Raw genomic sequence first — 25,307 nt, 5'->3', positions numbered from 1 at the left:
TTATTTTATTTTAGGGTATAGATCCCTGGAGTTCATATAGCCACAATAGGTTCCCCGATAACAGGGGTTCACTCCACTGAGTCTATAATTACTCCACATACATAAGTCAGCCCGCAACATTCCAATGTGTATCTGGAATATGATACACATTCCCTCTGACTCAACATTATGTAACAACAAAATAATAAAAAAGGTGTAAAACCAATAGATCATGTATACCATTTACTACCCTTGCAAGCCACATACGAACAACACACTCAACACTGCCTTCAGAATCCCTATCAGGCAATGTCACTCACAGAACCCCCCCCCCCCCCACCCCCGCCTGTGCGCCAAAACAACTGTTTTTAAAGCAAGCATTGTAATGTATTGTCATAGCAGATTGTCCTGATGAAGAGGGATTTTTCTACCCTCGAAACGCGTAGACTTTTCTGTAAATAAAGCCACCTATTCATTCACCCCATTGGTGACAGTCTGGATTTCTCCAAGCAAGAGCTGACAAAAGCGCTAAACAATCATTTTTATTTTTCAACTGAAAAGAGGTAGTAGGGAGAGAGAGGCAGAGTAAAGGGGAGAGAGGAAGAGAAGGGGAGAGAAGGAAAGGAGTTAGCAGAGATAGAGAGGGAGAATGATGGGAAGAGGGGAGGATTGAAAGAAGGCAGCAGGGAGAGAGAGGAAGAATGATGGGGAGAGAGGAAAATAGAGAAAAGAGGTAGTAGAGAGAGGGAGAATGACGGGGAGAGGAGAAGTGAGAAAAGAGAGGAAGAAAAAGAAAGAAAGGGAAATTGATGAGGAGAGATAGAAAAGCGGGTAGCAGGGAGAGAGGGAGAATGATGGGGAGAGGGTATGAGAGAAAAAGGAAGTAGCAGGGAGAGAGGGAAAATGACGAGGAGAGGGGAAAAGAAAGAAAGTAGGTAGGAGGGAAATACGGAGAATAATGGGAGAAGAGTAGAGAGAGAGGAAAAAAAGAGAATAACAAGGAGAGAAGGAGGGAGAAAAAGGAAGAAGTATCAGGGAGAAAGAGGGAGAATGAAGGAAGAGGAGAGAGAGAAAGGAGGTGTCAGGGAGAGAGAGGGAAAATGAAGGGTAGTGTGAAAGAAAGAGAAAGGACCTATCAATTGGAAAGAGGGAGAATGAAGGGGAGAGAGGGAAAGGAGGTAGCAGGATAGAAAGAGGGAGAATGACAGGGAGAATGACAGGGAGAGGAGGACAGAGATAAAAGAGGTAGCAAGGAGAGATAGAAAATGCCTGGACTAGGGGAGTAGAGAGAAAGAAGGTAGCAGGGAAATAGGAAGAATGATGGGGAGGGAGAGAGAAAGTTGGTAGAAAGAGAGGGAATATGATGGGGAGTTGGGGATAGAGAAAAGAGGTAGCAGGGAGAGAGAAAGAGAATTAAGGTGAAAGGGCAAGAGAGGGAGAGGAGATAGCAGAGAGAATGAAGGGATTTGGAGATGAGAGAAAGAAAAAAGCGGGGATAGAGAGGGGGAATGATGGGAATAGGAGAAGAGTGAAAGGAGGTACAGTAGCAGGGAGAGAAAGGCAGAAAGGGGGAGAGAGGGAAAGGAGGTAGCAGAGATAGAGAGGGGGAGAATGACAGGAAGAGGAGAGAGAGAGAGAGAGAGAGAGAGTGGGAGAATGAAGGTTAGAGTGAGAGAGAGAGAAAGGAGATATTAGGGAGAAAGAGGGGAAGAGGGGGAAAGGAGGTAGCAGGGAGATAGGGGTAAAATGACGGGAGAAGGAAAGAGATACAAAGGGGGTAGTGCGAAAAGTAAGAATGAAGGCAAGAGGAGAAGAGAGAGAAAGGAGGAAGCAGGGAGAGGGTGAAAGAATGATGGGTTGAGGGGAAGAGAGATAAAGGAGGTTGCAGTGAGAGAGAGGGAGAATGGTGGGCGAGAGAGCAAGAATGATGGGAAAATGAGAATCAAAATGAAGGGTAGAGTGAGGGAAAGAGAAAGGAGTTATTAGGGAGAATGACAGGGAGAGGGGGAGAAAGGGAAAGGATGTAGCAGGGAGATAGGGCGAGAATGACGGGAGAAGAGAAGATAGAGAAGGAGGTAGTATGAAAAGTAAGAATGAAGGCAAAAGGAGGAGAGAGAGAGGAGGTAGCAGGGAGAGAGTGAAATGATGATAGAGTGAGGGGAAGAGAGATACAAGAGGTAACAGGGAGAGAGAGGGTGAATGGCGGGGAGAACTGTAGAGAGAGAAAGGAGGTAGTAGGTGGCGAGAGGGTGAATAATGGGGAGAGCAGGAGATAGAGAAGTGTGGTAGTTGGAAAGAGAGGGAAAATGCAAAGAGAAAGAGTAGGTAGCAGGGAGAAAGAGTGAGAATGACGAGGAGGTGGTGGTGGGGGTACACAGGATGTAGCCAGGAAAGGGATAAAGAATGACGGGGAGAGGGCAAGATAGAGAAAGGAGGTAGTAGGGAGATAGAGGGAGAATGACGGAGAGAAGGGAAGAGAGAGAAATGAGACAGCAGGGAGAAAGAGAAAATGAAGGGGGGAGAGGAAGATAAAGAAAGGAGGTATCAGGAAGAGAGCGAGAAGGATGTAGAGAGGGCAAGAGAGAATAAGGAGTAGGCAAGGAGAGAGAAGGAAAATTGCAAGGACAGGGGAAGAGATAGAAAGGAGGTAGGGAGAAAGAAGGAGAATGACTGGAGAAGGGAAGCAGCTATAGTGAGCAAGAATGACAGGGAGAGGGAGACAAAGAAAAGAAGTAGTGGGAAGATTGAGGGAGAATGAAAGCGAGAGGGAGAGAGAGAGAACAGATGTAACAGGAAGAAAGAGACAATGAAGGTAAGAAGTGATGATTGAGAAAGGATATAGCAGGGGGAGAGAGGGAGAATGACGGGGAGAAGGGACGAGAGAGAAAGGAGGTAGTACGGAAAGTAAGAATGAAAGAAATAGGAGAATGATGGGGTGAGGGGAAGAGAGCTACAGGAGGTAGCAGGGACAGGGAGAGGGAGAATGATGGGGTGAGGGGAAGAGAGCTATAGGAGGTAGCAGGGACAGGGAGAGGGAGAATGATGGGGTGAACTGTAGAGAGAGAAAGGAGGTACTAAGTAGAGAGAGGGAGAATGATAGGGAGAGCAGGAGATAGTGAATTATGGTAGTTTGAGATAGAGGGAAAAATGCAGAGGGAAAAATGAGGAAGCAAACATAGAGTGGGAAAATGACCACGAGAAGGGAATAGGTAGCAGAGAGGGAGAATTATGGAGAGAAGGTAAGAGAGAGACAGGAGGTAGCAGGGACAGAGGGAGAATGACAGGGAGAGGGGAAGAGAGAGAAGGGAACAGAGTAAGGAGACAGAGGGTATAAGAGAAGGACAGGTTGAAAGATAGGGTGAGAGATAGAAAGAGGTGGGAGAGGGAGAGCGGCAGAGTGGTGGGGATAGTAGAAAAGATAGAAAGTTATAAAGAGAGAGGGAGAAGAAGATATAAAAAGGATACATAGGGCTGGTGAGGGAGAGGGGGAACAAAAGAGACCGAGATGATGAGAGAGAGGGAAAGAAAGGAAAAATGTGGATGAAAGAGGGGGGGGGGGGTGTAGAAAGAGAGGAGGGAGAATGATAGCAGGAGAGATGGGGAGAAAAGGGTGGATGAATTTGAGATAGAGAGAGATAAATAATGGCAAAAATTGGGTAGAGATAAAGTGGGAGAGAAGGAGAGGAAGAAAAGCATAGGGGAACAGGGTTTGATGGAGAGGGGAAATGTAAGAGATGGATAGAGGGAGGTGCAGAGAGAAGGTGTGGAGGAGAAGAAGCAGAGGAGGATGGAAAAAAGAGGGAGAGATGGAACGAGAAAGTGAGAAACAGTCAGACAGTAGAGCGAAAGACAGAGCATGGAAGGGAGGAGTTAGTGGCTGAGCGAGAGAGGATAGAGGTGGAGGGTGATGAGTTGGACAGACAGGGGAAGAGAGTGGGAAAGGAGAGGAGGTGTGGGAAACAGGGAAGAAAAAGAGACAGGAATGTAGATGCAGCACCTTTCTTTTTTCTCTTCTCTGCCTTGTGCTCCATCATTTTCATTTTCTGGTTCGAACAATTGCAGTGGAGTCAGATTAAAGACCAGTTACTTTCTCCAACTAAAATATTTCTTCTGCAGTGTACCTCTGTAAATGACAATAGCAAAGGCTATCGTAGACATACATTACATTAGTTATGCCCACACTGTAAAACTTTCACAGTAGTTATACCTACATTGTGCCCCGCCCCTTCACAGTAGTTATGCACTATGTGCCCCTTCACAGTAGTAATGCCCATTGTGCCCCTTCATAGTAGTAATGCCCATTATGCCCCTTCATAGTAGTAATGCCCATTATGCCCCTTCATAGTAGTAATGCCCATTATGCCCCCTTTATAGTAATAATGCCCATTGTGCCCCTTCATAGTAATAATGCCCATTGTGCCCCCTTCATAATAGTAATGCTCATTGTGCCCCCTCCATAGTAGTAATGCCCATTGTGCCCCCTCCATAGTAGTGATGCCCATTGTTCCCCCTTGATAGTAGTAATGCCCTCTATGCTCCCTTTATAACAGTAATTCCCTGTGTCCCCCCTTTATAACAGTAATGCCCTCTGTTCCCCTTTATAACTGTAATTCCCTCTGTGCCATCTTTATAACAGTAATGCCCTCTGTGCCCCCTTTATAACATTAATTCCCTCTGTGCCATCCTTATAACAGTAATGCCCCCTGTGCCCCCTTTATAACAGTATTTCCCTCTGTGCCATCTTTATAACAGTAATGCCCTCTGTGCCATCTTTATAACAGTAATGCCCTCTGTGCCCCCTTTATAATATTAATTCCCTCTTTGCCACCCACCTTTATAACAGTAATGCCCTCTGTGCCATCTTTATAATAGTAATGCCCTCTGTGCCTCCCTTTATACCAGTAATTCCCTCTGTGCCCCCTTTATAATAGTAATGCCCTCTTTATAACAGTAATGCCCTCTGTGCCCGCTTTATAACAGTAATGCCCTCTGTGCCACCTTTGTGTTAAAAAAAGGGGAAAAAAATACAGTACCTACTTACCTTGTCCCATTCCTGAAGCTCACAGTCCTCTCTCCCCTGCAGACATAGATCACTCTGCCGCACTGTGTGCGCGGAGCTTATGCAGATTCCTGGGCTGCAGGCTCCTCCCACACAGGCCGGCAGCACGATCTGTGCCTGCAGGCTGAATGGTGGAGCGGGGAGAAGTCTTTCTGCGTCACCATTTTGTGCGCCGCTGGCCTGAAGGAGGGGAGGAGCGCAGGTAGCTGAGTGACAGGACCAAGGGTCCCAGGGCTTCAGCAATGAGTACTTCCAGGCCCCCCTTAGCATGCCACTGTTCAGTATCACCGGCTTGTAAAACTGCCTTATTCAAATGAGAAGTCAGCTAACAGTTCTCAGGCTGAGCTAAATGAATACATTGGTCATATAATATTTAATGATAATTACATATGTACTGGTTTTATTATAAGTATATACATACGCAGCAATTCCCCAAAATGCATCATAGAAACATAGAATGTGTCGGCAGATAAGAACCATTTGGCCCATCTAGTCTGCCCAATATACTGAATACTATGAATAGCCCCTGGCCCTATCTTATATGAAGGATGGCCTTATGCCTATCCCATGCATGCTTAAACTCCTTCACTGTAGACACATAGAATGTGTCGCCAGATAAGATCAGTAGAGTGGCTTCTTATAGGAATGGCAGCAGTATGCTCTACAACAGCAGTATATCAGGCAGTTCATGGATTTATACCTTTCAGCTCTCAAAAGTCCCAAATTCTGTCCTAATTACTTTCAGTATCTCAAATGCAGAATTTAAAATGACCCTAATGGTAAATGATATCATTTTGGTTGCTACCTCTATACTTAGTTCTATGATTCATTATAATATGGAATCAGCATTACATATCTATAGAGTTGATACAAGTTCTGGTCACTATTATGAGCAGAATATACATGTTAATAAAATCTTTGGCTCTAGTGTAAAGTAATCAGCATTATATGCCAATGTACTGACTAAGCCTTGGATATACTGTACCTGCCCTGACGTATACCCCATATGTCAGTGAGATAAGTATGGCAGAGGCGTAGATAGCAGCGGTGCAAAGTCCCCTAAGTCAAATGGCATGGCGGGGCCCACCAGGATTGGAATGGCCTGGCAAGCACGGAGGATGCCGATACAGTTCAAGCCTGTGGTTGAGCAGGAAGCCAGAGTCCCCCCCATGCCATGCCCTCAAAATGCTCTAAACATAATGCCCCCGAATCACAAACAACCCAGAATTTAAGTGGTTGTCCAGTAGTTAAAAATAAAATATTGCAGCATTCGGAGCTGTTACGCCCCCGCCACTATAGTATGAGTGCTTTGTGCATGTGACGTGTGGGACTTTCTGACATCATTGCTGCGTATATAATGACAGGGATATAATGGGCATGTGTGTGTGGGTGATATGCACACTGATGTGCAGGTGTATGGCAGGTGTATGGCATGTGACCACTGCAGCCAATCAGTATCCTCAGCACTAGAACACTGGTGATTGGCTGTAGGAGTAACATGATGGCTCTGTCTGTCCAAGTGAATACTACAGAGCTGTCCCTTTGAAGTGAATGGGGACGCCATACTTGTAATTACACTGCTTGCCCCTGAAATTGCTGCGGCAAGCAGGTAAACAGATCAGAGACGGCAGCACTCCTACGAGCTCCTAACAGCTGATCGGCGGGGGTGCCTGGAGTCGGACCCCCCACAGATCTCATATTGATGACTTATCCTGAGGATAGGTCATCAATAGTAAAAAGCTGACAACCCCTTTATTCATGACATACCATGCAAATCATCAGAACCATTAGGATCAAACTACATCAAGCAACATCATCTTAGAGGCAGATATCTTGTGTCCAACCTTAGTATCCAAAATGCCTCCTGTGACAGCAGCTTTTTCTTCCAGTCCCCAACCCGTAAGGGACATTTAACCCGTTCAGTAGTCACGTATGTCAATGAAGTGCTTGGCAGCTCCTGCAGTAGCTCCAGATGTGTTGTTAATGTAAGATAAATGTTCAGATATATGCTTTCCACCAATAATCTTATATCGTCTTGGTTCAAAATATGTAAATATTTGAGAATAATTCTTCTGATTTCCTTAAATTGTTCACTGAAATATGTGGAGAATGTCACCGTGGAGTCAGTATTCTTTTTGCACATCCATCGATCACCAAACAGGAGAGAGTCTTGAGTCTTGCAGTGACTTATTTAGGGCATTGTTTTTGGGGGTACGGGCAATCACCCCGAAACCGCTGTCTGCAGATCAGGTGCTGGCTCATTTAATATCTGAGTCATGTCTCAAGGCCTGACTTATAGGATAGCTGCCTTACATCTGGTGGCACTAGAGGCAGAGCTTGTTAAGAGCTCATTTGCACCCCTTTCTATTTAGGGAATTGTTTTTTCTTTTATAGCCCCTGTCCTGTAACCTCTGAGCAATAATATCACACTGTGCATCAAATAAAGTACCATTAGAGCATGTCCTTTAAGCTCAGACAAACTCCCCATACGGTCTACCTTCAATGGTATGGACGGTATAGCAGCTAATTGCATGTAGAATACTATTACCTGCAGATGTTTTACGATAAATAGTGCATTGAATTCTTTCCAAAGGATCCCCTCCCAAATCCAGATCCAGAAAACAAGTCTGATTTGAAGGAGCAGAAGCTGTAAATCTCAAATAAAGTTCATTGTTATTAATATAATTGATGAAGTTCGCTATGGCCGCCTCACAACCCCTCCAGACGATCAAAATGTCGTCAATGAAGCGACTGTACCCTTCACTTGAAAGGAGCGAGTACTTTTAATTACACTATGCTGCTGCTGCAAACAAGTGCGCGCATGGAGCGCCACCTCCTCTACTAACAGCTGATCAGCGGGGGTGCTGGGTGTCAGCCCCCCGCCGATCCGATATTGATGACCTATGCTGAGGGTAGGTCATCAATATAAAGAGGCTACACAACCCCTTTACAGACATATTTGGATGGACATTACATTCTGCGCCGACTGTGTTCCCTAATGCCCCCAAACACTATACTGTAGAAATAATAATGCCATACAGATAGTCCACCTGTAGTAACAGTGCTTCCCAAAGTCCCACTAATACTAAAAATTCTCTCCCTGGTGGCCTCATTAGTAATAGTGTCCCAATAGTGATAATGCTCCATAAAAGTAGCCCTTGTAACAGTAGTGTCCTCCATACTGCACCAAATAATAACACTCCCCAATAGTACCCCCATAGTAGTAATAATGCCCCATAATAGAGATACATTTCTTTATAGTGCTTCCGATGGTAAGAAAACCACCTATAGTAACAGTAAGGATTATTTAACAAAATACCCAGTTTATTATTAATAAATGGCTGAGGTGACTTCTAGGCACAGAGACAGGCCAGCCGATATACTCTTTCTCTAAGTCGCTGCAGGGACCCCCAAAATCAACTTAAAGCGGGCCCCCATAATAAATTTACCTGGTGGACCCTAAGCATCCCAGCCCAACCCTGTCAGTAAATACAGGTATGCCGCATGCTATGTGTATAGACTGGCACTTACCTGCAGATGCCAATAAAATCTAGACGAAGAGGCGTCTTCTAGGAATAAATGGACCAGTCAGAACACAAAGTCCTCCTTGGATGGTCAGTCAGGAATAAGTGCAGTTGGTACCCGTCCTGATTGTGGCAGTTGATCTCTGTAGTCATAGCAACCATTGTAAATTATAACATTCCGTGCATGCTTTCTGACATCTTTGAGTCACATGACTTAGCTGTGGCCAATCAGAGTCCGTGTCACAAAGTAGATTTAGAGCAGAGATCTATCCATATCACTTTGTAAGATCAGTGAATAGCATTCACATGACTTAACATTCAGAGAACAGGACAGAGAGCTACCCCATAATGTACAATGTGCCTACTGCAAATCAGTCACAAGAGAATAGAAGACATAGTTGGAGGTTGGATTGGATAACTCCTTTTATAGAAAGTTATCACTAAAGCGGTTGCCTCATCTCGCCGTTAGCGGCTCGCTTTTTCAGTAGCTCCTATTGCAGAACATGGAAGCTACAGAAACAGTGTAAGGGCTCATGCACATGAACGTATTTTCTTTCCTTGCCATTCATTTCAATGGGTCCGCAAAAAAATGGAAGTTACTCTGTGTGCATTCCGTTTCCGTATGTCCGTATTTCCGCTCCTCAAAAAAAGCGGAGGGTCCGTGGAAAAATCGGAAAATGCACCGTTTGGCAGCCGCATCCGTGATCCGTGTTTCCTGGCCGTGAAAAAAATAGGACCTGTCCTATTTTTTTCACGCCCAACGGTTCACGGACCCATTCAAGTCAATGGGTCCGTGAAAAATCACGGATGCACACAAGATTGTCATCCGTGTCCGTGATCCGTGTCCGTTTTTTCCTATCATTTCAATGGCAAACTTGACTTAGATTTTTTTTTTCATTTTTTATGTCCGTGGATCCTCCAAATAAAGAAGGAAGACCCACGGACGAAAAAACGGTCACGGATCATGGACCTACAGACCTCGTTTTTGCGGACCTTAAAAAAAACGGTCGTGTGCATGAGGCCTTACATGCAGCGACGTCTCCTCGGATGCACATGTTCTCTTTCCTCATCTTCTCTATTCTCAGAATGTCCTCATTGCCCCCAAATACTATACTGTAGAAATAATCGTGCCATACGAATCATCCCTGTGTAGTAACAATGCTGCCTAAAGTCCCAGTAATGCTAATAATTCTCTTCCAGAGTATCCTCATTAGTAATAGTGGCCAGCAGGGATATGCTGCACAAAAGTAGCCTTGTTAGCAGTAGTGTCCTCCATATTGTACCAAATAATGGTAACACCCCCAAAGGGTATCCCCGTTAGTAGTAATATTGCCCTATAATAGAAATAATTAGTGTAATAAAGCCCCCCCCCATAGTAACAGTGATAAAGCCACCCCTTCCCATAGTGAACCAGCAGTAAAATTGCCCTCAAAGTGCCCCCAGTATTGATAAAGACCCCCCATAGTGCTCTTTGTGGTGATAAAACCCACATTATGCCCCAAAAAGTAATAAAGCCCCTCTATAGTGCCCCCAGTAGTTATAATGCTCCCATATAGTACCCACAGTAATTATAATACTGCTCTATAGTGCCCCAGTAGCTTAAACGGTCCTTGATAGTAACCCCAGAAGCCTAAATGATCCCCTACAGTGTCCCTGGTAGTTTAAATTGCCCCATATAGTGTCCCCAGTAGTTTAAATGGTTCCCTATAGTGCCCCCAGTAGTTTAAATGGTCCCCTATGGTTTCCCAGGAGTTTCAATAGTCCTATATAATGTCCCCAGTAGTTATAATGCTCCCATATAGTACCCACAGTAATTATAATACTGCTCTATAGTGCCCCCAGCAGCTTAAACAGTCCCCAGAAGCTTAAACAGTCCTCTACAGTGTCCCTGGTAGTTTAAATGGCCCCATATAGTGTCCCCAGAAGTTGAAATGGTTCCCTACAGTGCCCCCAGCATTTTTAATGGTCCCCTATGGTGCGCCAGTAATTTCAATAGTTCCGTATAATGCCCCCAGTAGTTATAATGCTCCCATATAGTACCCACAGTAATTATAATACTGCTCTATAGTGCTCCCAGCAGCTTAAACGGTCCCCAGAAGCTTAAACAGTCCCCTACTGTGTCCCTGGTAGTTTAAATAGCCCCATATAGTATCCCCAGTAGTTTAAATGGTTCCCTATAGTGCCCCGGTAGTTTAAATGGTACCCTATGGTGCCCCAGTAGTTTTAATAGTTCCATATAATTCCCCCAGTAGTTATAATGCTCCCATATTGTCACGAGGGTGTCAAGAGCCACGTCTGACTCCGTTATACCCGGGGTCAGGAAGTCGCAGCGGGTGGCTGCGCGCTCCATGTCTAAAGATCACGTTGTTTCTTAGTGATTGTTTTCTGTGTTTGCCTTGCAATCCTTTTTGTCTCACTCAGGGATCCGTAGCTTCTCCTCCTCAGCTGTTTCTTGTCTGCCACTCCCAACCTCCTTATATTCTCCTCTCACACTTCTCTAGTTGCCAGTTATAGAGCTTCCTGCCTGGACATCTATACTGACCCACTGGAGCTGTGAATCCTGGTTGTTGTTCCAGAGTGCTTCCCTCCGGATCCCTGTTGGGCTTTTTGTTGTCTCCTGTTGTCACCCACCTGGGATTATATGTTTAGTCTGTATTGTCTGTCCTCCCCTTGGTGTTTTCCTTTAGAGCTAGTGGTGCGGACTAGTGTTCCCACCGCCCTGTTCACTATCTAGGGCTCATTTTAGGGAAAGCCAGGGTTTTAGGCACGTGATCGGCGTACGGGTGAGGAACCCGTCTAGGGACGTCAGGGCAGCCAGGTGCCAGCCGCAAGGTGAGTCAGGGGGTCACCACCTTCCCTCTCACTTGGGCAGGGCCTTCCTCTTTCCCTCCCTCTGTGTCACGTATGTGATAGTCACGCCGATCGTGATACATATAGTACCCATCAATAGTGCCCTATGGTACCCCCAGTAGTCTAAATAATAGCCTGTAGTAACCCCCAGTAGTATAAATGGTAGCCTGTAGTAACCCCCAATAGTATAAATGGTAGCCTTTACTGCTCCCATGGTGTGCAGCTCTTTGTTGAAAAGAAAAAAAACTTGAAATACTCACCTGATGCCCACCCCATGCTGCTGTCCATGATGTAGGCTGCACACCTCTTCCAGGCCAGACTGAGATCGCTCTGTCCAGGCGGAGGCGCACGATGATGTCATCTCGAACACGCGGACGTGACTGCCAGAATAACTCAGGCTGAAGGCTGGCCTAGAAGAGGCTTCTGGCCTTCATAATGCACAGCAGCTGAGGCATGGAGCCACAGTGTTCACTGCACATGCCATGAATACTGAACATAGCTCACAGACAGGGTTTATTTCTGCCGGATGCTACCAGTGGCAGAAAAATACTAGTTTTTTGCGGACTGTCTGTAAATCTACTGATGGTTGGCAACCCTGCATCATGGTGGTCCGGGCCAGATAGAAAAGATGGGAAAAGTGAATGATTTCGATCAGAGATGTCCACTGTAATCACTATGTTCTGCAGAACTGCTCACTGCATGGTGGTAATATTGGTGTTTGCAGAGTGTTTTTATAAGTAGCATGAGAAGTGATTATTACGTGGTATGTAATATTATTCAGTCAGTAGACAGTGGTAATGGTAGTGGTCATGGTGTGGTGTTACCTGGGGCGGGGGCTCACTCAGGTGACAGATGTGCTTTTGGCCCACCTCTGGCTCTAGTGTACAGTATTCAGCATTATATAACACTGCACTGGACACCTCTTGGATGTACCTGCCCTGACATATTATATACCCCAGATATCAGTGAGATACAGGTATGCCGCATGCTATGTGTATAGACTGGCACTTACCTGCAGAAGCGGAGAAAATCTAGACGAAGAGGCGTCTTCTAGGAATAAATGGACCAGTCAGGACACAAAGTCCTCCTTGGATGGTCAGTCAGGAATAAGTGCAGTTGGTACCCGTCCTGATTGTGGCAGTTGATCTCTGTAGTCGTAGCAACCATTGTAACATTCCGTGCATGCTTTCTGACATCTATGAGTCACATGACTTAGCTGTGGCCAATCAGAGCCCATGTCACACATTCAAATGTTTACATGTACAGCAGAGATTTATCAATATGACCTTGTGAGATTGGTGAATAGCTTTCACATGCGGGGGGCAGCCGGGCACATGCCCCAGTAGCAGAGGCTGGGGGGCACACCCTCTATCAGTGATGGCTAACCTTGGCACTCCAGCTGTGGTAAAACTACAACTCCCAAGATGCCCCCTTGCTTGGCTGCTCTCAGAACTCTGTAGAAATAAATGGAGCATGCTGGGAGTTGTAGTTTCACCACAGCTGGAGTGCCACGGTTAGCCATCACTGCGTCTAGGTAGTTCATTTCCATGGAGAAGCAGGGAGCCGTCTGCCGTTATTCTGTACAATTGGCTCATGCTGACCCCATGAAGAATTTAGGATTGCTATACAGGCATTTCTGCTAAAACACTGCCCCCTGCTGAGGTTCTAGAGGACTGCACCTGAGCTCATCCCTGTACAGTGCACACAGACGGGCACCACACACAGCGAGTACAGCTGCCCACACTGCCCCCTGCTGAGGTTCTAGAGGACTGCACCTGAGCTCATCCCTGTACAGTGCACAGGGGATACAGACGTGCACCACACACAGCGAATACAGCTGCCCACACTGCCCCCTGCTGAGGTTCTAGAGGATGGCACCTGAGCTCATCCCTGTACAGTGCACAGGGGATACAGACGTGCACCACACACAGCGAGTACAGCTGCCCACACTGCCCCCTGCTGAGGTTCTAGAGGATGGCACCTGAGCTCATCCCTGTACAGTGCACAGGGGATACAGACGTGCACCACACACAGCGAGTACAGCTGCCCACACTGCCCCCCGCTGAGGTTCTAGAGTATGGCACCTGAGCTCATCCCTGTACAGTGCACAGGGGATACAGACGTGCACCACACACAGCGAGTACAGCTGCCCACACTGCCCCCCGCTGAGGTTCTAGAGGATGGCACCTGAGCTCATCCCTGTACAGTGCACAGGGGATACAGATGTGCACCACACACAGCGAGTACAGCTGCCCACACTGCCCCCCGCTGAGGTTCTAGAGGACTGCACCTGAGCTCATCCCTGTACAGTGCACAGGGGATACAGATGTGCACCACACACAGCGAGTACAGCTGCCCACACTGCCCCCTGCTGAGGTTCTAGTGGACTGCACCTGAGCTCAGCCCTGTACAGTGCACAGGGGATACAGACGTGCACCACACACAGCGAGTACAGCTGCCCACACTGCCCCCTGCTGAGGTTCTAGTGGACTGCACCTGAGCTCAGCCCTGTACAGTGCACAGGGGATACAGACGTGCACCACACACAGCGAGTACAGCTGCCCACACTGCCCCCTGCTGAGGTTCTAGTGGACTGCACCTGAGCTCAGCCCTGTACAGTGCACAGTGGATACAGACGTGCACCACACACAGCGAGTACAGCTGCCCACACTGCCATTTCCAGGACACTGTGCACGTGATCCGTGTCACATGACTCCCAATCCCAACTTCAGTTTCTCTCCTGTCACATCCAAGTCAACTGGTGGGCGGGGCTGAGGTGACGATCACGTGACAGCCCAGGGCTTCCAGGAGAGGTTGTAGCTGTACTGTAGGTAAGTGGCCACTAATGGGGCGCCATTGCTGGCTGCCGCGGCTCACACGCAGTGCCGCCTGTGTCTGCCTGCTCCCCAGCTAGACGCATGTTCTGTGTATTACTGTATGCTGTGAATTCGTACACTGTATATAAAACACCGCATTGCAGTGACTCCTCACATGTCACATGCCCTCTGCACTTGGTAATTAGTTCTAAGGCTCTGTTCACACTTTCCAGTTTTCTTATCACAGCAGGCAGGGCTCATGGGACGGACCTGAACAGACTCTGCATTTACAATGGGATTATCACCAGGTTTTGGTCAGAATATGGCAGAACTCTACTTGTCAGGGGCAGCAGAAGCCTGATGGACCAGATCCAGGATCTCAGTGTGAACCGGCTGACACCATACCTCCCAACTTTGTAAACCAATAAAGAGGGACACAAATTATATCCACACTAGGCCGCCTCTAACTCTGCCCAAAACATACCTATACACCTAATCCCACCCAGTCCACATAGTCATTATTCCCCCTTCATGCCACTGCACAGTAGTTATGCCCACATTGTGCCCCTCAGTAATATGCCCACAATGTGCCCCTCACAGAAAGTAAAAAAAATAAACACCACATACTTACCTTCTCGCGAGCATTACGGAGCGGAAGCACTACAGAGTACTTCCATGGTATTTCAATACGTGCCTCCACATCACAAAAAAATAGAACATGCTGTTATTTTTTTACAGTATGGACGGATCGCGGATGGTGCCGTGCATTGGTGACTGCAATTTTAAACTTTTTTTTATCTAACGTATACGGTACGTCAAATGGAGGCTTGAAATGTGGTGAACCCACCGTTATACCTTATGTCTGTGGAGTCTCCAATCCTGGTTTTGGCTCACAATCACTGACCAAACACTGATGTGTGAATGAGACTTAAAGGGGTATTCCTGTAGATAAAAATCAGATCGGTGGGGGGCGCTGTACTCGCCTTTTTCCAGAACTCCCATAGAAATGAAAGGAGCAGCCGCGCACATGTACGACCGTCCGCTCTTGTCATTTCACGGTAGCAGCAGGGGGTATGGGGCCCCCGTGGAGCTCCCAGTGGTAGGAACCCCACTGATCTGATATTTATCCCCTCTCCTGTGGATAGGGGATAACTTTTACCTACCGGAATATCCCTTTAAGGTGCATCTGCATCGGAGGCTCTGTTTAATAGTTTAGCATGTTGCTCTGTTTTGCAAGGTAAAATGGACACAGTAACAGTAACCGCGACAAACCGCATTACGGGCAATGGAGCTCAGTGCAAAGTGAGGTCAATGCTACCTGTATACATTCCTATGCCCTGAGCTCCCCCTAGTGGTGGCTGCAGGCAGCCAGTTTTATAGTATACTGTGTGAGAAGAAGCAGTGCTCTATAGCTGTATGGGGAGTTGTATTTATGCCAGTTGTCTACTGAGAACATGGTGTCCAGAATGACCACCATAGTTATTATGCACCTGTTCCACTTTTACTGAAATGGAAATCTGGCAAAGTAGGCAAGGATCGCCACAACTCTTAGACTCTAAGGCTGGGTTCAGACCTGAGCGTTCTGCAACGAGCGCTCTGTATGCGCGATTGTACGGGCGTTTACAATCGCGCATACAGAGACAGGCGTGCACACATTGTCGCGCGTTCCCGAATATCTATGTGCGGGAACGCGCGACAAACGCCCAAAAAAAAGCTCAAGCACTTGTTTGAGCGTCGGGCGTTTTACAGCGCGATCGTACGCGCTGTAAAACGCCCAGGTGAGAACCATTCCCATAGGGAAGCATTGGTTCTTGCCTGTTGTGCGTTTTACAGCGCGTAGGAACGCGCTGTAAAACGCTCAGGTGTGAACCCAGCCTTAGGGTTGGGGAGACCCATACTATGTTTTGCTATGGGACCCTGTGATATCTGTTTGCACCTCTGTTCACCTAAGTGATCCCCCGCTGCTCCTATTCTACCACCGTGCACTGTACTTTCTCCTCTAGCGATGTCATCCCGCCACAGACAACTGGCCGCTGCAGTGAATCACTAGCCACGGTGGGGGACCTTACAGGTGTTGGCAGGTCACCTCTACAGCCAGTGATTGATTGTACTGGACACACGTATATGTTGAATCGTCATCACTGGAACAAGAAGCATTAGAATGGGAGCACTGGGGGATCAGGAGGTGAGTATTAATAGCCGGAGATCCACTTATCGCAGTACTGCTTGTGACTACCATGTGACTCAAAAAAGTTGCATAGAAAGAACTTTTAGGCTACACGTAGTAGAAAAAGTGGGCATTAAAAATGGACACATGGTCATTTTTCAACCATTTGTGCACGCATTTTCTGCCTGTTTTTAATGGGCATTTTTCACAGCCGTTAAAAATGGTAGCAAAATAAATCCCTCCCCTCATCCACTCGCACGCACAGAGGCAGGTGCTCCTTTCCTGATTGTGAAGGACCTGAGCTAACTGTGATGTCACTGCACGTTCTTAGCGTGATTGCGTAGTGACAAGATCACGCTGAGCGCAGGTCCTTCACAGTCAAGAGAGGAGTGGACTGCCTCTGCACCTGCATGTGGATGAGGGGAGTGATTATTTTTTTTTTATCCCTAAAAGGCCATATTGCACTAGTGTACCCGTTTTTATCTGTCCTTAGCTGGTTGCACTCGTGTCTAAGCGGCCGTTAAAAATTGTCCAATTGATTTCAACGGGGTCAGTCGTCCTATTTTTTGACGGCTGTTATTCACTGGCCGTTAAAAAAACGGTTTTGTGACTAGCCCCATAGACTGCAATGGTTCTGAAAACTACGGCGGTTTTTCACTGTGGTGCACATGTAGCCAAAACAACTGGTCTATCACCACACAAGAGCCCAATGCTCCGCAGCAATCTTTGGCCACTTTTACTTATTTTACTTACTATTTTGCAGTTTCTTATTTGGGTAATACATTAATTTAAAGGGGTTGTGCCGCGATTTATGTTGATGACCTATCGTCAGGATCATATGTGTGGAGAGGAGGCGGCTCTCCACGCGAGTACCGCTTCCTGTTCATTACACTGCACTTTGTCTCGGAAATGCAGTGTAATGATGATCACATGAATGGAGCGAGTACTTGTGATTACACTACGCCGCCGCTTCACAGGAAATGACGTGTAGTGTAATGACCAGGAAGCGGCACTTCAGGGAGTCGCACCTCCACAGAACGGATATTGATGACCTGTCCAGAGAATAGGTCATCGTTATAATTTGCTGCGCAACCCCTTTAAGGACAACATGTTTTCTGTCATGTTACCTTCCCTGTAGATCCGCATTCCTGTGGCTCCATACTGTGAAGCTTCAGGCACTACTTGTGCATCTAGGGGAGGATACCTCCGTAATACAGCATCCAATAAAGTATGCTAGGATTTTGCTTCTTTTGGATTCCTCTGAAAAAGCTTCTGTGTGAAATTGATGGGCGTAGAGAGAACCCGTGTGGCCTGTGTTACGTTTTGTGCAACTATAATAAACTTGTGTGCCTAAGCTGTTTCTGTCATGCCAAATATTACACAGCCTCCTTTGTCCAAGCAGACTTGGTCTACTGCCGTTGTAATCTATGTTTGTATGTTTTATAGTCATCTGTTCCTAGCAGGCGGAAACATGCATTCACAGCAAAAGTAAGAAACATAACTTTTTTGTTTTCAGATTTCATGAAATGGACAAGAAATTGCTGCTGGTAGATGTGGACTGTGGAGTAGACGATGCCCAAGCACTTATGGTGGCATTGGCGGCACCTCACGTTGAGATCCTGGGAATCACCTGCTGTCATGGAAACTCTACTATAGAAAATGTTTGCAGGAATGTTCTACGCGTCTTAAACACCTGCCACCGACTCCAGGTGCCGTTCCTGCTCCGAGGTTCATTTTCAGAATGTGTCACGTAAATACTCTTTATCAAAGAACCATTGCTACCAAAGCTGAACGTTCACTTTTGGGTGGGAATTGGATTGCTCTCAGACCTAAAGACAGTGATTACCCAGTGACTGCTCTCCCACTACCGAAGACAAAAGGCGTAGTCACTCTCGACACCATCTCCTGTCAGCGCCTGCATGGTAAAGCGTGGTCAGGCTTGCGCCCTGCTGCCCCATTCAGTGTATAGGGGGCTTAGGGTAACAACTCAGTGCATTGATAGGATTCCCCGGGGTATCAGAGATATTTCTCTTCTCCTATAGATACATAGGCGCACGTTATTAAGACCGGTATTTTAGCCCTGATGCTGGCGCTGGATCTCAAAAGTTACGGTATGTAGGGGCGTCGGCCTCTACATAACTGAGGCGTATCCACCGCCGATTCTAAATGTAAGACAGCTTCCTAGCTGTCTTACATTTAGACCATTTTCTACGCCAAACAGGCATAGAAAATGATGAATTAGACGAGCCACCCAAGCCACCTTTTTTACACCTGGCATGAGCGGGGATGAAGTCGCAGATTCTGCTGCAACATAGCATGCGACAGAATCTTTGCCAGATATATGCCACAAAAGTGGCGTATATCTCTTTGTAAATGACCCCCATATTGTCCATTATGGGATGATCCCTTTAAAGTGGACCTGACGTCTGTTTTAGTAACTACTTCCATTCCCCATGTAATAATCCTAAAGAATAGAGGGTGCTGAGCACTTCTGTGAGGATTCCTGGTTTGCAAATGAACTGGAACTAACAGCTCAGTTTCTTTTGCTCTACAGCCGGGATCGGAGGTATCTCCAATCCCCACAGTTAACCCTTTGATTGCGGCAGTCTGTGACCATATAATTTTCCTTCTGATTGGGTCTAAATGATATGATTAGAGGCTGATTAGGCCCTGGGCAGACCTAGAAAGGACTCCAGGACTGTAACTTCTAAATGATATGATTAGAGGCTGATTAGGCCCTGGGCAGACCTAGAAAGGACTCCAGGACTGTAACTTCAGTAATCCTTCTGCCAGGCACACTAGTGTTGTCCAAACCACAGTCTGTGCCATAGAGGCTCAGAGCATAATGTGTTAGCATGTCAATGAAAAAAAAAGTTAGGGCTGTTTAACCACTTCAACCCCCCTAGCTGAAACACCCTTAATGACCAGGCCACTTTTTACACTTCTGCACTACACTACTTTCACCGTTTATTGCTCGGTCATGCAACTTACCACCCAAATGAATTTTACCTCCTTTTCTTCTCACTAATAAAGCTTTCATTTGGTGGTATTTCATTGCTGCTGACATTTTTACTTTTTTTGTTATTAATCGAAATGTAAAGATTTTTTTGCAAAAAAATGACATTTTTCACTTTCAGTTGTAAAATTTTGCAAAAAAACGACATCCATATATAAATGTTTCGCTAAATTTATTGTTCTACATGTCTTTGATAAAAAGAAAATGTTTGGGCAAAAAGAAAAAAAATGGTTTGGGTAAAAGTTATAGCGTTTACAAACTATGGTACAAAAATGTGAATTTCCGCATTGTGAAACAGCTCTGACTTTCTGAGCACCTGTCATGTTTCCTGAGTTTCTACAATGCCCAGACAGTACAAACACCCCACAAATGACCCCATTTCGGAAAGTAGACACCCTAAGGTATTCGCTGATGGGCATAGTGAGTTCATAGAACTTTTTATTTTTTGTCACAAGTTAGCGGAAAATGATGATTTATTTTCTTTTATTTAGTTTTTCTTACAAAGTCTCATATTCCACTAACTTGTGACAAAAAATAAAATCTTCCATGAACTCACTATGCCCATCACAAAATACCTTGGGGTGTCTTCTTTCCAAAATGGGGTCACTTGTGGGGTAGTTATACTGCCCTGGCATTTTAGGGGCCCAGATGCGTGAGAAGAAGTTTGAAATCAAAATCTGTAAAAAATTACCGGTGAAATCCGAAAGATGCTCTTTGGAATGTGAGCCCATTTGCCCACCTAGGCTGCAAAAAAGTGTCACACATCTGGTATCGTCGTACTCAGGAGAAGTTGGGGAATGTGTTTTGGGGTGTCATTTTACATATACCCATGCTGGGTGAGAGAAAAATCTTGGCAAAAGACAACATTTCCCATTTTTTTATACAAAGTTGGCATTTGACCAAGATATTTCTCTCACCCAGCATGGGTATATGTAAAATGACACCCCAAAACACATTCCCCAACTTCTCCTGAGTACGGCGATACCACATGTGTGACACTTTTTTGCAGCCAAGGTGGGCAAAGGGGCACACATCAATGACAGGGGGGTGATCAGGGAGTCTATATGGGGTGATCATGGGTGATCAGGGGTTCATAAGGGGTTTATAAGTGACAGGGGGGTGTAGTGTAGTGTAGTGGTGTTTGGTGGTACTTTACTGAGCTACCTGTGTCCTCTGGTGGTCGATCCAAGCAAAAGGGACCACCAGAGGACCAGGTAGCAGGTATATTAGACGCTGTTATCAAAACAGCGTCTAATATACCTGTTAGGGGTTAAAAAAATCGCATCTCCAGCCTGCCAGCGAACGATCGCCGCTGGCAGGCTGGAGATCCACTCGCTTACCTTCAGTTCCTGTGAACGCGCGCGCCTGTGTGGGGGGTAAAGGGGTTAGCCACCTTTTGGTTGTATTTCTTTGGAAAACCCCCCTTCTGACCAGACCTGCAGAGGGAAGCATGGGTCCTGGCTCCTTTGTTCCCTGGCCTTGGCTGCTTTGCTCTCAACATCCGCTTTGGTGCCACTACAGTCAATGACTGGCCACAGCGATGACCTACCCCCTTTGCATCACATGACCAATTGACAACATGAGGGGAGCAAGTCTCTTCTGCGGCCAGTAATTGGTTGCAATGGCATCAAAGCGGATGTTGACAGATGAGGACCCAAGCAAGGCAGCCAAGGTCGGGGAGCAGGTAAATATGCTTTCCTTTGCCACGGGGGTGCACCTAGACTTTCTGCTGCCTGAGGCGAAAACAGAAACGGCGCCCCCCCCCCCCCCCCCCCTTCATGACAATTTCTTAACCTAACCCCTTTGCCACAATGAAAGCACTCATTGCCATGGCTCACCTGGCCTCATTGGTGGTGCACCCCTGCTTTGCTGGTCTCTCCAAAAGGGGGGGGGGGGAGGTTGCTTCCCCTCAAAAAGGTAGCCAACCCCTTTAAGAATTCCTGTTTTATTCTGTTATGTTTGTTACTTCAATGAGTTTCTATCTGTTTTGCAGATTCCTGTATATAAAGGTGCAGCTAGATCACTACTGGGAAATTCTCTCCATGCCAGTGGTTACCATGGAGTTGATGGGTTGGGTGATGTACCAGATTCTACATCTCCTGATCTTGACCTGCTACAAAAAGAGCATGCTGTTCTTGCAATGATAAGAATAGTAAATGAGTATCCCAGACAGGTGGGTTATCTAAAGATACATTCCAGTTTTATCATATAACATGGTTTAATAAGTCACTTTTGTTCTGGACGTTTCCTTTTGTAATTAGAATTGGACAAATAGCTAAATGGCCTGTGCACCTAAAAACTGCTGCTGGTGCCTAATGGTGTTTTGTGTAGATATAATGTGCCAACCTCTGGACTGGTATGACTTGGTGCAATGTAAAGTAAATGCATGCAGATTAGCAGAACTCTGTAGCCAGCAGAAGTGCATCTTGAATAAGCAAGATCCCTTAGTTTGGCTTCTTTGTCACGAGCGTATACTTCATCAGTATTGCAGCCGAATTCCTATTGACTCACGCAGCTGAAGAGGAAAAGAAGTCATCACATCTGGTCGGGACCCAAGTGTAGCATGTGTGAGGGCAAGGGAGGCGACAGCGTTAGAGGAGCGAGGGAGGGTAAGTACTGTGTATAGCATTGCCCCTCCACAGGTTAGTAACAAGCGCTTATTAGGAAAGATTCCCTAGACGTTACTGATGATATATTGATTCAATGTGATCCATAATACAGTATTGTGGCTCCATATTAGACACTTTTAGATATCCGCTGCCTTACGGAAATCCATATTCTGACCTCTATAACTTTTTTGTAGTTATGTGTACAGAGATCATTTTTTGTGGGGCAATCTGTACTTTTCAGTAATACCATTTTAAGGTGTATGTGACTTTTAATTACATTTTTTGGGGTAGGGGAAGTGACAAAAAAATGGCGAATTGGCCATTTTCTTCCGTTACACCATTATGGGATAAATATTGTTATATTTTAATAGAGTGTTTTTTCGCACCTGGCGATGCCCATGGTGTATATTTTTTTATTGGTTATGTATTTTTATTTTGGAGAAAGAGGGATGATTTAAACTTATATTTAATATATTAAATATATTTTTTAATATTTGAAAAAACATTTTTTTTTTTTGGACATCAAAAAATCCATCATAGAACACTCCATTTAACCCCTTAGTGACCACCCATACGTGTTTTTACGGCGGTCACTAAGGGGCCTTAGGCTGGGCCGCCGCGTTTTTACGGTCTAAGCGCTGCACGGACCCCCCGTGCAGCGGGGAGCGCGGACCCGGCTCTCACATGAGAGCCGGGACCCTGCTCTAACAGCCCGGACCGGCAGAAGTGCCGATCCGGGCTGTTTAACCCTTTACATGCCGGGCGCAATGGCGCCCGCTGCATGTAAAGTGGTGACAGAGGGAGCGGACTCCCTCTGTCTCCCATTAGCACCCCGAAAATAAGATCGCGGGGTGCTGATGTGTTCGGAAGCTTACCTTGCTTCCGTTCAGGGCCCCGAGCCTGTCTTCATTTCTCTCCAGCAGGCTGTGCCTCTCTGGCGCAGCCTGCTGGTCAATGTTTGAATAGCATTGCTATTGAAATGTAATGCCTTATAGAGATAATGCATTACATTTTAAAAGCAATCAAAATACTGTATATTATAGTCCCCTTGTGGGACTATTAAGTAGTAAAATTTTTTTTAAAAAAATACACATTTATTAATTTAAAAAAATGCTTTTTTTCCATTGAAAATACGCTTTTCAATGAAAAAAATTGCAAAAAGAAAATATCCCCCATATGTTTGGTATTGCCGCGTCCGTAACGACCCGGACTACATAAATATTACATAAATTATCCCCTATGGTGAATGCCGTAAAAAATAAAAATAAAAAAAAGACAGAATTTCTAATTTATTCTTAGTTTCCACCGAAAAAAACGTAATAACAAGCGATCAAAAAGCGCCATTTACTCCAAAATGATACCAATGAAAAATACAAGTTGTCCCTCAAAAATCAAGCCCTCACACAACTCCATAGAAAAAGAAAAAAAAAAGTTATGGGTCTTGTGAAGTGGCAATGCAAAATCATTTTTTTGGTTAATAAAAGGGGTTTTATTGGAAAAAAAAGTAGTAAAACGTAAAAAAAATTATAAGTATTTAGTATCACTGTAATCGTACTGACCCAGAGAATAAAGATATTATGTTATTTGTACCGAAAAATGAACGCCGTAAAATTTATAATGTAAAAACGCAGTGGCAGTATTGCTATTTTCCCCCATCTCCCTCCCAGAAAGAGTTAATAAAAGTTAATCAGAAAGTTATGTGTACCCCAAAATGGTGCCATTAAAAACTACAACTTGTCCCGTAAAAAAACAAGCCCTCATAAAGCTATATAGACGAAAAAATAAAAAAGTTATAGCTCTTGGAACGAGACCATGAAAAAAGGAAGAAAAACGCTTGGTCATAAAGGCCCAAACAGGCTTGGTCACTAAGGGGTTAAAGTATACCAACACATCGCTGCCACCTGCTGGCCTGTACTGGTATATTCTAGTAATAGCTATCGAATCCTGCATGAGGCTTCAGGTTATTATTGTTACGTAACAGATTCCCCAGTCTCAGCCGGGGAACGCTGTTATGGGCGCGGGAGTGCGCGGCTCCCACTTCTTGACCGCTCAGATGCCGTGGTGACATTTGATCATGGCATCCGAGGGGTTTAATGTATGCGATCAGCCATAGGGCTGATCACATACATCTGCTACGGTTCTCTGCTGTTTGACGCAGCAGAAATCCGGTGGCTACGCCCTCTTTAAAGTGGCGACTTCAACCGTACAGTGAGGTCACCAAGGAGTTAAAGGGGTTTTCCAGGAGTACAATTTTAAAGATCTATCCTCAGGTTAGGTTATCAGTATCTGATTGGTGGGGGTCTAGCTTCCAGTACCCCTGCTGATCAACTGTTTGAAGAGACCACAGCACTCTAGTGAACGCTCCTTCCTCCTCACAACATACCAAGCACAGGGCCCTACATTGTATAGCAATATGCAAAATAACTGTGGATCCCCAATTATGGGTCGTCAACACAGTGAAAGCCACAAACCCTTCAAAGCAAGGAAAACCAAGCCAAGGGGTGTCATTACAGAGATCACCAGATCCACCATATTGAGCAGCCCCTATGTCAAGATCTAGCTCTTTTACAAGCCTTTAAGGATGTGACGGGGAAGACCTAAGCCAGTTATCCATCCACAGACAGCTGTTTCGAGGTGTTGCCCCTCATAAGTGAGGAGTAGGATTCTGACTAGCTAGGAGCAATGCCTTGGAGACTACTCAAACAAAACTATACAGTAGCTGATCTTAGAGAGACCAACTACAAGAAACACCTTGTACAAAGCATGTCTAAACATTAAAGAGGACCTTTCACCCCTCCTGACCTGCCTATTTTAATAGCTTCATGCATTCCACACGTACTAACAATTCTGGAACATCTATTCTTATGGCTCTATGTTGTTCTGAATGAATTGCTAGCAGTCTTCAGTAAGGGTACAGAGGGGCGGTAACCAGTTGGGGGGGGGGGGGGAGGGGGTGTCCCTGCACAGAATGACTCTATCCAATCAGTGCTGCCATTGTCAGTACTGTGCAGATACACCCCACAACTGGTTACCGCCCTTCTGTACTCTTACTGCAGACTGCTAGCAATTCATTCAGAACTTCTAGTAGAAATAATAAAGGAATGGCACAACATAGAGACATAGGAATAGATGCTCCAGAATTGTTATTACATGGGGAATGCAAGAAGCTATTAAAACAGGAATGTGAGCAGTGGTGAAAGGTCCTCTTTAACCATTTTTTTTACGACAGTTTGAAGTTCAGAGAAATGTATTAACTCCCCAAGCACGTCTCCTTTTCTAGGCCTTCA

The 25,307-nt window shown here is 45.7% G+C and overlaps 1 protein-coding gene across 2 annotated transcripts in view; it reads left to right on the top strand.

Moving 5' to 3' along the window:
- Positions 1 to 14,114: 14,114 nt before the first annotated feature.
- Positions 14,115 to 25,307, top strand: part of LOC122932519 (inosine-uridine preferring nucleoside hydrolase-like) — a 36,650-nt gene continuing 25,457 nt past the window's right edge. Inside the window, exons 1-4 of one of the 2 annotated variants that reach the window (XM_044286985.1) lie at positions 14,196 to 14,243; positions 14,967 to 15,038; positions 17,912 to 18,104; positions 21,405 to 21,584. In XM_044286985.1, the coding sequence (XP_044142920.1) occupies positions 17,922 to 18,104; positions 21,405 to 21,584 (363 nt within the window). In that variant the 5' untranslated portion in view covers positions 14,196 to 14,243; positions 14,967 to 15,038; positions 17,912 to 17,921. Of the gene's footprint in view, positions 14,244 to 14,966; positions 15,039 to 17,911; positions 18,105 to 21,404; positions 21,585 to 25,307 lie in introns of both variants that reach the window. The other variant, XM_044286984.1, reaches the window with a different exon arrangement.

The sequence above is a fragment of the Bufo gargarizans genome, chromosome 3 (genome assembly GCF_014858855.1).
Source record: "Bufo gargarizans isolate SCDJY-AF-19 chromosome 3, ASM1485885v1, whole genome shotgun sequence".
NCBI classification, from domain to species: Eukaryota; Metazoa; Chordata; class Amphibia; order Anura; family Bufonidae; genus Bufo; species Bufo gargarizans.
This window is presented reverse-complemented; position numbering and strand designations above follow the sequence as displayed.